Below are 12877 nucleotides of genomic sequence, written 5' to 3'. Positions count from 1 at the left end.
AACTAAACTAAATTTTTCGGTTCAAACTACATCCCATGGAAAAGAACCGAGGCACAAAGAAAAACCACAAGGGATTATTGCTACAAAAAAAACATATTTTTGGATTTTTTTTTTTTGTTTAGACTTTAATCCCTCAAGAAAATTATCTAGGAGATCCATCGTCGGGAAAAGTCCAAAAAATAAATTTTCAATTTTTTTTCTCAATTGTTTTCTGTTTTTTTTTTTAATCTTTTTTTAATTACTACTACTACTATACTACACCATTAATTCTACTAACTATGCTATTAAAAATAAGAAGCTAGCTAACAATAAAAAGATAAGAAACTAACAATATACTAATATAATACTATAGAAAGAATAGAGAATCTTTCACCCCACACTTAAAAGAGTGCAGTGTCCTCAATGCACACATAAAGTAAATATAACAAGGGTGGACAAGAAACTCCTTGAAAGACCAAAGGCCGAAGCAATAGCAGCTCACGGGGTACTCACACTTCTCCCATGGATGGTCATTTGTGCGGGTACCTCACACTAGTTCCAACCATCTGGTTCGCTTTTGCACGCTTCCAGTGACTTTTCTTCCTATGCTCATAATCCTACAAAACAAAACAACACTACAAAAATAATAAAATAAACAAAAATAAATAAAGCAGTAAAACTGGGTTGCCTCCCAACAAGTGCCTAATTTAATGTAGCGGCACGACATGAACCGCTTTTTGCCTCCACCTCGAGCTTATGAATTGAGCCCCTAACATGGCATCTAGTCTGCGGCTATGCTCCAGTGGTGGGGCTACAGCGATAACCATGCAAAGTAATAAATTTTTAACTCTACACTTCTCGGCCTTTAGATGATGAATGTAATTTTTACTTTTTGGCATAACAAATTCAAGAATATAGGCACTCTCATCCTCACCCTTTGACCCCCTCATTGGATCAGATGGATCGATTACTATCTTACTATCTAAACACAATGTGGAAAAATGATTAGATCTAGTGCGCCATAATTCATGAATTGTACTACTATTTATATCCCCATATATACACACACTCAAGTCTCCCAAAGTAATGTTATATATTCCCTCATATGACTCTAGATCATTTTTCTCAACATTGGCATCCTCAAGAAAAACATGGTCTAATGACTGGTTTCTCGTTTTAGCTCCTCAATTTGGTCTAGAAGATTTTTTTCAGCTTCACACAACTCATCATTAAATTGTTGGCCATTACACGCATCAACCTTTGCATTCAAATTTGCATTCAAGTTATGTAAAGTCAAACCAAATTTATCAATTGTATGTGCAAGATCATATCTCTCCTTAGACCAATCATTCACAAATGTTGTCAGAAGACAATGTCGTTCCGCATATTCCCTTAATCGAGAATATTCGTCCCAATACCAACCCTTACTCTCATATTCAAATTCATATTTCCAAGAGTTTAGGTCATGACATGCCCAAAATGACGGGCCATATAAGTCTTCCATCAACCAAGAGTCTTCATCAATAACCTTACCTCCATATATTTCATTCCCAAATGTCATGGTGAAAGAACTAGAAATACACTAAGAGAAAAATCAAATAATTATAAAAATAAAATATTTACAAAAAGAGGAGGAAAAAAAATCTTGTAAAGATAAAAGTAAAAGCCTAATATAGAAAAATAGTTAATTTCTAAGTCCCCGGCAACGGCGCCAAAATTTGTTGCGGCCAAACGCACACGCAAGTATACGCGGTCGTCAAGTAATAAAGTGACTAAAAGTCGGATGTCGAACCCACGAGGACTTGTGATTAGCTATTAACTAAATTAGACTATCCTAATTATCTAAACAAGAATTAAACCTAAAAATATTTGATTCTAAACTAATTAAATAAAAAAATTATAAATAATAAACTTTGAACAGAGAAAGAGCTAATTCTTATGATATCAATGTAATAAAAATGATCTAGGGTTATGGGCTATCTAACAATCCTATTGTATTATTCAATTGAATTGACCGACTAATTTATCTAGCTTATTGGTTGATAGGGTTAATATTGCTCATGAGAATCTGTCGAATTCTTACTTGCCTATTCAAGCTAACCTAACGCCTATATGTCTATGTAGTTAGAATCAACAAGAACGCATTTATAATTCCTGTAAATCAACCAAGCAAGGTAGTTATGTATATGTCTATCCTAACCACGAATCCGTTCCCCGATGATCGAGTTCAAGAACTTGCTCTACTCAATCCTATATGCAATCTAGAATTTCCACTTTCGAGTTCAATTCTAGATTCGTAGATAGTATTCAATTGGTGATCAAGCAATTAAATAATTAAGCGCAAGATTGAATAAATAAACCAATATGATAAATCAAGAAGGAAAAATCAATATCCGAATAATAATAGTCATGAAAGAACCACAACCCTAGAACGTGAAGTTTAGCTCCACATAGACATGGTAGCCAAACAACAAATCATACAAAGAAACATAAAAATTACTAAGTTTGGTGGAAGAAAGATGAAACTTAATGAATTCCAGCCTCCACGGCGGCTCTGTGTTGTGTTTTTTCCCTAAAAAACGTCCCCCTCCCTTTAAAATAGGTTTAGGTTGGCTTTTATATGAGTTGAGGGCGTCTTGGGGTCGAAATAACCGAGTCCCGATCGAAATAGGACATGTTCACGTTTTTTGAGCGTCCAGGGCAGCGTGGGGCGCTGGCCGTGCGCTCAAATATTTTAGCTGCTGTAAATTGCGTCACAGCCAGCGCCCCACGCTGGCTGTGGCCCTCAAATTTCACTTTTTGCCTTTTTGTCCCGATTTCATTCTAGTTCGCGCCCTTTCGTCCCAAATTGCATCCGAATGATCCCTGCACATAGAAATACAAAAATTTAGCACAAATAATCATATTAACCATCTCAAATCGTCGAGACATGAGCAAAATGTGAGGCGATATCAAAATATACATACATTAAGCCGATTATCACGCTGTATATGTATTTGGCCTAAAATGAAATAGGATTAATACTACTCCTAATATTTATTTTTTTATATTTCAACTATTTTCAGACATTTATTTAATTTAAAAGAATAGGAAAGAGACTACCCAAAATATTGGCTGAAGTAGATTGAGAAAAGGTTTGGGTGGCGGGCGTGGGGTGATGACGTAAATAGACAAGCCACGTGTTTCTAACAACTTGCAAACAAACGGCAAGCGATTCTCTGTGATCTTGCTCCCTTGCTTTGCCTTCCTTTTCTTTTTGTTTTCCTCCACTTGTCTCTGTCGTCCAGTTAGCACTCTTTATTATATAAAATCAAAGAAAAAAAACTTAACTAAATTTTAATAATTTGTTCGAACTTAATATATTTATACAAAGTATGAACATAGTTTAATAAATTATTAAAACTTTTGACACATAAATTAAATAAGTATATGTCCTATTCATTCTTCAGAATAAACTTTCAACACAACTTTTAAAATATTGATGATGATAATTCTTTTGAAACATATTTAAAAAATATATTTTGAAGCAGCATGAAAGAAGTTGACGTGCGCAAATTAATCCGGACTCAAAAATAAAAATAAAAATAAAAATAGAGGGAACAAGAACTAAGTATGTGCACTTGGTCATAGACATTGGTTGTTGCACTAATATGAACCACAAAAATACGTATAATGTTAGAATATGCTCATTTTTTACCTTTTTTTTTTTTTTTTTTCCTGTTGAGTCAATGGTGGTGGGAGTATCTTATTTTATATTCAAATGGCATGTTCTTGGATTCTTCCCATCACTACGAGAACTTTTTAGTTATTTCTCTATGTGGTCCGTCCTTATTTGTCTTTTAGCTTCTGAATCATAATCATTTCGATGCTAAGTGGATTTTATGGGGTATTATTTATAATTATATATACTCTTTTCCTACTTAATTATTGCTTCATCTAGGGGACATATATCTTTTGTGCCCCAATTGCTCTCTACTTGTTTGTGTAATATCTTTTGCAATATTATTGAAGGGGAGCCACCAATAAAATTATCTCTGTGTAATCTATAGGTTACAGATTGATCACTAATATTTACATTAAGATAAGTTAATCCGATTCAGAGACGGATCCAAGATTTTAGGTTTATGAGTTCCTATAAAAATTTCGAGTTAATATACAATACTAAATGGATGAACGGATTGAGTTCTAAGCTAAATATTCTTATACATTTAATGAATTTTTCAATATAAATACATGTTCTAGACAAAAGCTATTGGGTTCATGGGAACCCGTAGCTATTGAACTGGATCTGCCCCTGATCCGATCCATTCGTTCGTAGAGCTATTTACTCGATCGTAGATATTTTTGGAACATCTTTTTCACTGTAGGCAAGGTAAAACTAGATCAACGGCAAGCTTACCTTTCAGGCGCCTAAATCACACTCCTGGATTGCTACCCTTACTTGAACTTTGCATAGACGCAAGATGATTTGTACATAGGACCTGCTCTTTTCTTTGCAATTATTCAATAGTTAGAACTTCATCATCCCCTTAATAAGATTTGAAATTAATCCTGTTTCCTATTAAGTTACCGACACGATTCTTAATCTTGAATATTCTAAAACATTTCAAATATATCTATACATATCTATATATATTACAGCGACAATGAATTTATACACCATTTATTAGCTTTGACAATTTTAATTCACATAATAACAGAAACTATGTCATAATATATGACTTTTTATAATCAAATGAGTGCCGATTAAAGTGATAGATACAAAAACAAACTACCTCAAACTGCTAGAAAGCGTCTCAAAGTTAACTAAGTAAGTTTCCACCCAATAAAATCACTTAATAGATGGAAAAACTTGCTCAAATTCAACCTATCTCGTCAATAGTTTTGTTTTATTAGAAGAGTTGGCTCGTAAATAGTTTGGGAGGAAAAGATGGAAGAGTGTAAACTTTAGATTAAAACTATAAAATTTAGTGTATGCAAACAAAATTGCAATCATTAAAAAGAACTACTAATGACAGAACCATTGAATACAATTTTCTTTTTATTTTGTCAATTGCAAAATTGACCTTAACTCGCCTATGCTTTTATGTAGCCCTCGTGTGTTTTTTTCCCTTTCCTCTTTTTACTTTTTTGCCACACCATAATTGCATAAAACGTGACTAAAGATGACCACAACTTTACTGTCAAAAAAACACGGCGTGTTACCCTTTACTTTTCCCTTTGTCGTTTCACGTAAGAGTTCTTAAATCACATTCACATTTTGATAATCATATTATATAAAAAGTACTCATAAGTAATTCTATTTAATAGTTGATAATGAAAAACAAATAGTAAGTAACCTGTTAAAACATATTAAACTATACTACAACAATGTTTTCAATATAATCTCACTGGGATATTAAACTATACTGATTATGTAAAAACAATGTTACGCTATCAATGTAATTACTCAAATGCTCTTCAAATTAATATTTCAGTTAAAATTGTACTCTCTTCGATTCATTTTAATTGATATTTTGCCTTTTTTTTGTTAGTCCATAATATTTGATTTTTTATATATCCAAAAGGAATTAATTTTTTTTTTCAAAGTTGCCCTTAGAGTAAAGAGCTTAGGAGTATTTGTTATATTTTCGATAAACAAATTAAAGTTAATATGATCAATTTTATTGTTAATTAATACTTCCTCCATTTCAATTTATGCGAACTCATTTGATTGGGCACAAAGTTTAAGAAAAATGAGAAGACTTTTAAACTTGTTGTGTAAAATGAGGCACATATATTTTGTGTGGCTATAAATCATTGTAAATTATTTCCAAATAGGGAAATTGGTCATTCTTTTTTAGCATGAACTAAAAAAAAATAAGTTCACATAAATTTGAACGGATGAAATATTAAAAAATAAATTCTTTAATTTATGTAAAAATAGCTTAAAAAATCAATTGAACTAGACAGAAGGGAATAGTCATTTGACCCGTCTTACCTGGGAAAACCAGAATTTCTCGAAATAGGCTGCCGTTGTATTTGCACAACTTTTTTAAACAAAAAAGACATGAGAGAGAGAGAGAGAGAGAGAGAGAGAGAGAGAGTTTTTCAACAAATTTTCCCGTTACGGATTAGATAATCGAGTCCACTGAACTGTTCGTAAAATTCCAACCAAAAGGACCTCCTTGCGTTGCGTGAGTTATATTGGAAATAATTGGACCTTTTCCCAAGGCTTTGCGACTGATATTTTGGACTTGTTTTTAACTTTAATTCAAAAGTCTGAGGAGTATCTTTCTTTCTTTCCACCGTTCCGAATAACAAACAAAAAAAGAGCACGTTATTCACTTTGTGTTTTATTAGCCAAATCATTGCATTTGTCATTCATAGAATGACATGACAAGCAAAACCAGAAGTAACCGCTAATCAATCTATCACTCTCTTTTTGCAATTGAGCGGCTTTGGTACATCTCATATTGCCAAAATATCTACATGGATTTGAACAGGTGAGAATGATACAAATTTATAGGTTAGCTGTGAAATATTACTATGCCCATTAATTTTTGGTAACAATAGGTGTACATTTAACTCTCACCTAAATTCGCAGCGCACCTACCACTGTAAGCGCACGTGGATTCGACCGAGTTAAATCCACAATAGAATACTTATAATATACATTAACCATAAATAATTTTTACATTATTAGCCCCTAAAAGAAATCCACGAATAACCTTTTAGTAACTTATTTGACGGAGATTTTGATAAAATATTATTTGACTGATTCATGAGAAAAATGAGTAATGTTTTGTTGCGAAGAAGAAGTTGAAATTTGCAATGTCTCATAGAAGCATAAACATAATAATATTTGATAGGACTAAATACCCTTATTAAAATTTATGTTTACCAAATTATGCCTCCTTAATTTGGCCCATCTTTTTCTCAGTGACGGGTCTAGAGGGAAGCCACTAAAGCGAAGGCCACAATATTTTCAATTGTATACTATTACATATTATATTATAAAGTTATTAATTAAAGATACTAGATTTTATACTTTTTTGTTTGGAATGTGATAAAGGTTATTCAAATGAAAAGCTTGAGTTAATGAATATGTAATATATGAAAATAAATAATTTGATGACGACTTTGATAATTAAAGAACGAAGTCTCTTGTAGTATCTTTTTAGAGTTAATTATTTCTTATAAAGAATGTATTAAGCCATTTGTCTTTTCGAAATCGACTTGAACTATTTTAAATATATGAAATTATATTGCCATCTATCTAGTGGTATAAAATAAAGATTATTAGATTATGAGAATTTCTAAAAATATTATCTTAACCGTCATTATATGTTTCTTATAAAATATTATGTAAGTCTTAGTGAGTAGAATTACCAAATATTTGTAATGGTGAGGGATAGTGAGTAAATAAATGAATGATCAAGATACGTTCAAGATGGTCCGTATACCATCATTACAAAAAATAAAAATAAAAATAAAAATAATATATTGAATCTTGTTATATAAATTTAAGGTCTCTAATTGAGGTTTGGCTTTAGGTCACCAATATCGTTGAGCTAACGGATAGCCGCTTGGAGAACCATTATTTAACGTTGATTCTATCCAAAGTAGAGTTGGTGGAGATAATATAGGCTAAAGCTAATTGACCAGTTACACCTAATCAAAACAATATCAAACAATTTAGTTACAAAATTATATTGAAACCCAAGACCATCATTTCACTCTCCGAGTCCTTAAATTGGAGAAAACTTCGCCTGTGTAAGTTTCCAAAGTATGATGGAGGTGTAGTTTATTCATCCTCTCTGAATTGGAAGAAGAGCCTAAATTCAGATTAATGGAAAACACATACGTAGTATTTATTTTAGGTACAAATCAGAATAGAGGTGATGAGAATTAATGAAAGAGGTGTAGCCAGCTTATGTACTATATCATCAACTATATGTTACCTTCGTTAACAAAGATGAATTCAGAATTTGAACTTTATAAGTTTGGATTTGGTATTTTATCACATCCTATCTAATTTTGATATCCTAGAAATCTATTATTTGTACTTATTTAATGAGTTTTACTTATTTTCATGAGTTTTTCCCTCACATGTACACGATCTAAACCAAAGCTACTGGCTAAAGGTTTTAGATGAACCCAAAGTTTATATTAACCCCTCACCACCAACACAAACATTGACTAGCTCTACCTACCAAAGCTTAGGTATATGGAACGAAATCACCTAATGTTTGGTACCTTTGTTGGAATTTTTTTTTTTTTTTTTTTGTTAAGAGGGAAACCCGCAGCCGCTACACTTAGGTGCGAATCGAGTAAACCTTCCCCTATGTAGTAGCCTACAAACCACAAAGGGGAGATAAATGTTGGAAATTTAAATATTGATCTCTCATGATTTTCACCAACATTATTGACCTAACACAAAAAACTTTCTCAAGAAAAGAAATCTTATTAACAGCTGAACGTGCCAAATTTATAATATTTTTCTTTAAATATTAGGAGCCCTTTATAGGTAGCCGAAGCATATAAATTTGAACCCCAAACCCCGTAAACTGCTGGCATTGTCGAAGGAATAACCAAGTCTTGCTCTAGGAATTGATTTCCATTACTCCATAATCATCTAATAATAATTTATTTTAACTTGTTAGAAACAGATTGGGAGATCAAATTATATGCCTGAAGAATCTATAAACTGAAAGTCCGAGATGAGCAACCCAACAACAATAGAGTACCCAAGGCATTGAGGTTGATGTGAAGGCATATTTTCCTTTTTCTAGCCTTCCAGGTATGAAAATCTATTGGTAGAATAGCATATTATTTGGACCATCTGATTAAATCAAACTCAAAATTAAATGGACAAATAAAAAGAAAGCACAAGACTATTAGCAGAATCAGTCAGTAATAAGATGAAGCTCATTTCAACCCTCAAAAGCAGTCAAATGTCACTCACATTTGTCAAAGCTGGCATTATTTCCAGCACCAATCGGTAATGAAAGCTCAAGTACAAAATACTATCCCCTCTGTTACCGGCTGCCTGAAGTAATGAAATATGCAGATCAGCGCTCCTTCTCAAAGTCAACCAGTAATCCATGGTACTCCTGAAATACATCAGATGCACAAGTATGATCTTAGAAAAAGAGAAGTGGAAAAACGTATACCACAGAAAAGAGCAAATGAAAAAGGAAAAGTGAATTGAGACACAAAGATAGTAATTGCTCACCTCTTCATGAAAATAAAAAATCTGGAACTTCAACTCATTAACCTGAGAAACTTCATTTCAAGAAACAAAAGAAGTGGTGTTACTAATGATAAGATATTCTGTCTCAATACCCAGAACTGCAGATTGGAGTGAACCAAATACAACAGGCACATATACGACAGATGAGGCACCTTCAAATTTCATTAATGCCACAGTTTTAGAGAAGTTCAGATTTAATTTGTTGTTCATCTTTATTCAAGTTCTAAGTTTCTATTTCAACTAATTTGGGTAGCCAATTTATATGCCTCATTGTGAAGACAACATTATATTTTCAGATTGTTGTCGACATGGAAACCAACATCCAAGTGTTATCATTTCTTTTTCTCCTATTGATTATGACAAAGCACAAACTAGTATAATCCTCATACATTCCAATCAGTTGATCTCCCACTAAAGTTGTTTTAAGCATGAAAAAGAACATCAGAAGACTACCTCTTATTTTTATGTACAAGTACATCGATAAAGGAAACTCAAAGTCTTCAAACTGACTGGAGAAGATTGAAAACTGCTTTCTTCTCGGGCATGCTTGGAATAGCTCCCTTCACTTGAACACAGAGAGAAGCTGCAGCGGCTGTAAGTGCAGAAGGTTTTGTCAGACAGGTAACTGAGAAGAAAAATTTGGAAGAAAGCAGCAGCATGCATACCAGCAAATCTCAAACATTCCTTTTTGGATTTCCCCTCAACCAGGGCTACTGCAAAAGCAGATGTAAACGTGTCACCAGCTCCAGTTGTATCAACGACTTTTGCAGCTTTTATAATGGGTTGCTGCAAGGGTTCCTCTCCTTTTGTGAAAAGAGCAGATCCGTTGGACCCAAGCTTAACAAGGACTTCATTAACTCCCTGGAAATGAAAGAGAATATAAGTATCATCCTACATAATGAAAACTGAGATAACCACAAATTTACAGAATGCCCTACTGTGTGTAAGTGCACCAAACCGGAGCCACAAAAGCAACAAAGTGCTAGGCCATCATATTTATGAGGAGAAGCAAAGCCATGTATCAGCTATTTAAACTCACCTAGCAAAAGTACTAATAGGACCTTTACATTTTGCAACATCAATGAGGGGGCAACCATAACACCTCAACACGGACTCGGAAAATTCAACTTAGCAAGTTGTTTTGGATTATTGACAAAGTCTAAATCAAAGTGAACCGTTGCAATAATGTGTCCTACTAAGAAATAGGATGCAAACTTTAGGCAATAAAAACAAAATAGGCAAGTTAAAACAAACCATTTCATAGCACTTCTCCACCGCCTTGCTGATTTGGTTGAAACTTTCTGTCGGCATTTTTGTTATGCGAGCCAGCTCTGTTTCATTTGGGCTCAAAATTTCAACAAAACGAAGAAGTTCTAGAGGGATGGGAGAATCCACGCCACCAGCATCTAGAATAACTGGAACATGTGCTTTCCTGGCAGCCTGAAGATACCAAGACGTTTTAAAGAAGCATATCAACCAAAGACACTCGATACACACACACACACACACACACACACACAAAGAGAGACAAAAAGAAAACATATATACTTCATCTGTTTCAATAAATGACGATGTTTGACTAGACATGGAGTTCAAGATAGTAATTGCCTAGTATATATTATTATTAGTAGTAGAAGAAATATTAAAATTATGTTTGAAAAGTTAGTTTCATAAAGAAAATACCATATTAGAGATTAATTCGAATAGCTAGATGGATTTTAACTCTTGAAGGTTATATAAATAATACATCAATGGAATAGTATTTTGGTACATCCCAAAACAAAAAGTGTGTCATAAAATGAATGAGAATAAATCTTCTCCTTTTTCATTTAATAGAAGGATATATCATTCCCTTTTCTATACGTGATAATCATGATTAAAATTGAAAATCTGACAGTTTCCCCTAATCGTCAAAGGGACAATTAGTAAGGATATCCCCCCTATTTGGTCTTTTTGTCTCCAAGGCGAATTCTAATTTACCACAAGAAAAAGGTAGGTGAGGAAAACGCATAATTATGAAGTACCTTTCTTTACTTAAATGAGACAATGTTTCCTCAAAAGGAGAACCTCAATTTCAGCAGAAAACATAAAAATTAGGACAGCATGAGAGAAATAGTGAAGAAATATAAATTCGAACATCAGTTTGACCGTTCACACACTAATCGAATTTCGCCTAAATGAATCAAGCCTTAGAGAAATCAGAAGTAAATCCAAAGGTCATACCTTTGCAACATGGATGCAACTAAAACACATTGTTATAATCTACCTTTCTTTACTTACAGAGATAATAATTCATCAAGGATAGCCTCAAATTCATCAAAAACATAAAGATTAAGAAATCTTAAGAGAATTAATGAAGAAACATAAATCAACCCTTAGTTTAAGAGTCCACAGACTAATTAAATTTCGCCTAAACGAATCAAGCCTTAGATAAATCAGAAATAAATCCAGAGCTCAAACCATAGTTGATCACCTCCAACTTTTGAATTTTTAGCTTATAGAATTTTTGGTTCGACCAACATTTTTGCTATTCTATCTCTAATATCTTTTTGTAATACCTTAACAAAACTCCAACTCTCTATGAAAACACTAGATTTTAGGATAAAAACTTTTAAATTTTACTTCTTGTAAACAACTCTAATAACATCTAACACTTCTTTAGCAGACACACCAATAGGGAAGAAATATAAATTCAATCCTTAGTTTGACAGTCCACACACTAATTGAATTTTGCCTAAATGAATGAAGCCTTTAGAGAAATCACAAAAATAAATCCAAAGATCAAACCTTTGCGACTTGGATGTTAACAAAATCAGGAATTTCCCTTTGGAGCAATACAATCCCTGCATTCCTCACAATCTCCAAATCCTCATCAGCTAAATTTTCAGGCCAACAAGACATGTTGGCACCACCAACAATAATAATAGAATTCTGCCCATCAGACTGAAGCATCACAACAGCATGTCCTGTAGGAGCATTAGAAACAGTAGTGAGGTGATCCAAATACACCCCACCATTCTCTAACGCTTCAGTAATCAACTTCCCATGTGCATCTTCACCAACTTGACCAATAAAGAAAGTTGGGTATGAAAGCTTCCCACCACAAACAGCTTGATTTGCACCTTTTCCACCAGCCAATGTTTGACCAGTTTTGGCTGAAATTGTTTCCCCTTCTTTTGGTAACCTATCTATCTCCACATATATGTCTGCATTGGCTGATCCAACTACTACTAGTGGTGGCTTTGATTCTTTCAAGATTGGTTGATTTGTGTTTTCTGAAGCAAAACAAGATATGGGTTTTACTTTTCTTGATAACGGGTTGTTGCTGTTGTTGACATTAAATTGAAGAGGGTAGCTGTAAAGATTGTTGCTTTCTGATTTTTTGAGGTTGTTTTGGGCTGTTGGATGCCAATGCTTTGATTGTAAAGGTGTTGTTAAACTCCTCATATTCCCTGTAATGTCCCTTTCTTCTTCTTCTTCTTCTTCTTCACTGTCTCTCTCTCGTCTTTGAGTCATTTCTGTAGTGTTCAGGTTTTTGTTATTGACGATTCCACATGTGACAAACAGTATTTTATTGTGGACTCTGACAACTCACGCTTGTTAAGATGCGTGGATGCCACGGTTTCTCTATTCAGGATTAGTGTTCCACGTCAGAGTATTAGC

At 33.5% G+C, this 12877-nt stretch overlaps 1 protein-coding gene and 1 long non-coding RNA gene across 3 annotated transcripts; both read right to left on the bottom strand.

Annotated features, from left to right (window-relative positions):
* Positions 1 to 2348: 2348 nt before the first annotated feature.
* Positions 2349 to 6463, bottom strand: LOC142172497 (uncharacterized). The gene is made up of 2 exons (XR_012701752.1): positions 5960 to 6463; positions 2349 to 3255 (listed from the first exon to the last, which is right to left on the bottom strand). It is a non-coding gene; the product is annotated as an uncharacterized LOC142172497 (long non-coding RNA).
* A 979-nt stretch (positions 6464 to 7442) lies between these two features.
* On the bottom strand, positions 7443 to 12785 carry LOC107775815 (ribokinase). Of its 2 annotated transcripts, XM_016595596.2 has the most exons (7): positions 12002 to 12785; positions 10469 to 10654; positions 9880 to 10075; positions 9668 to 9806; positions 9197 to 9246; positions 8927 to 9074; positions 7443 to 7778 (listed from the first exon to the last, which is right to left on the bottom strand). In XM_016595596.2, exons 1-4 carry the CDS (start codon positions 12728 to 12730, stop codon positions 9715 to 9717), a joined length of 1203 nt encoding a protein of 400 aa, XP_016451082.1. In that variant the 5' UTR covers positions 12731 to 12785; the 3' UTR covers positions 7443 to 7778; positions 8927 to 9074; positions 9197 to 9246; positions 9668 to 9714. The 2 variants fall into 2 exon arrangements, with proteins under 2 accessions (XP_016451082.1, XP_016451083.1); XM_016595597.2 differs by lacking the exon at positions 7443 to 7778 and having other exon boundaries at positions 8862 to 9074; positions 9197 to 9238.
* Positions 12786 to 12877: the final 92 nt, after the last annotated feature.

Source organism: Nicotiana tabacum, chromosome 2 (genome assembly GCF_000715075.1).
Source record: "Nicotiana tabacum cultivar K326 chromosome 2, ASM71507v2, whole genome shotgun sequence".
Classification (NCBI taxonomy): domain Eukaryota; kingdom Viridiplantae; phylum Streptophyta; class Magnoliopsida; order Solanales; family Solanaceae; genus Nicotiana; species Nicotiana tabacum.
Note: the sequence above shows the minus strand (reverse complement) of the source record. Positions and strands in the feature narration are given on the sequence as shown.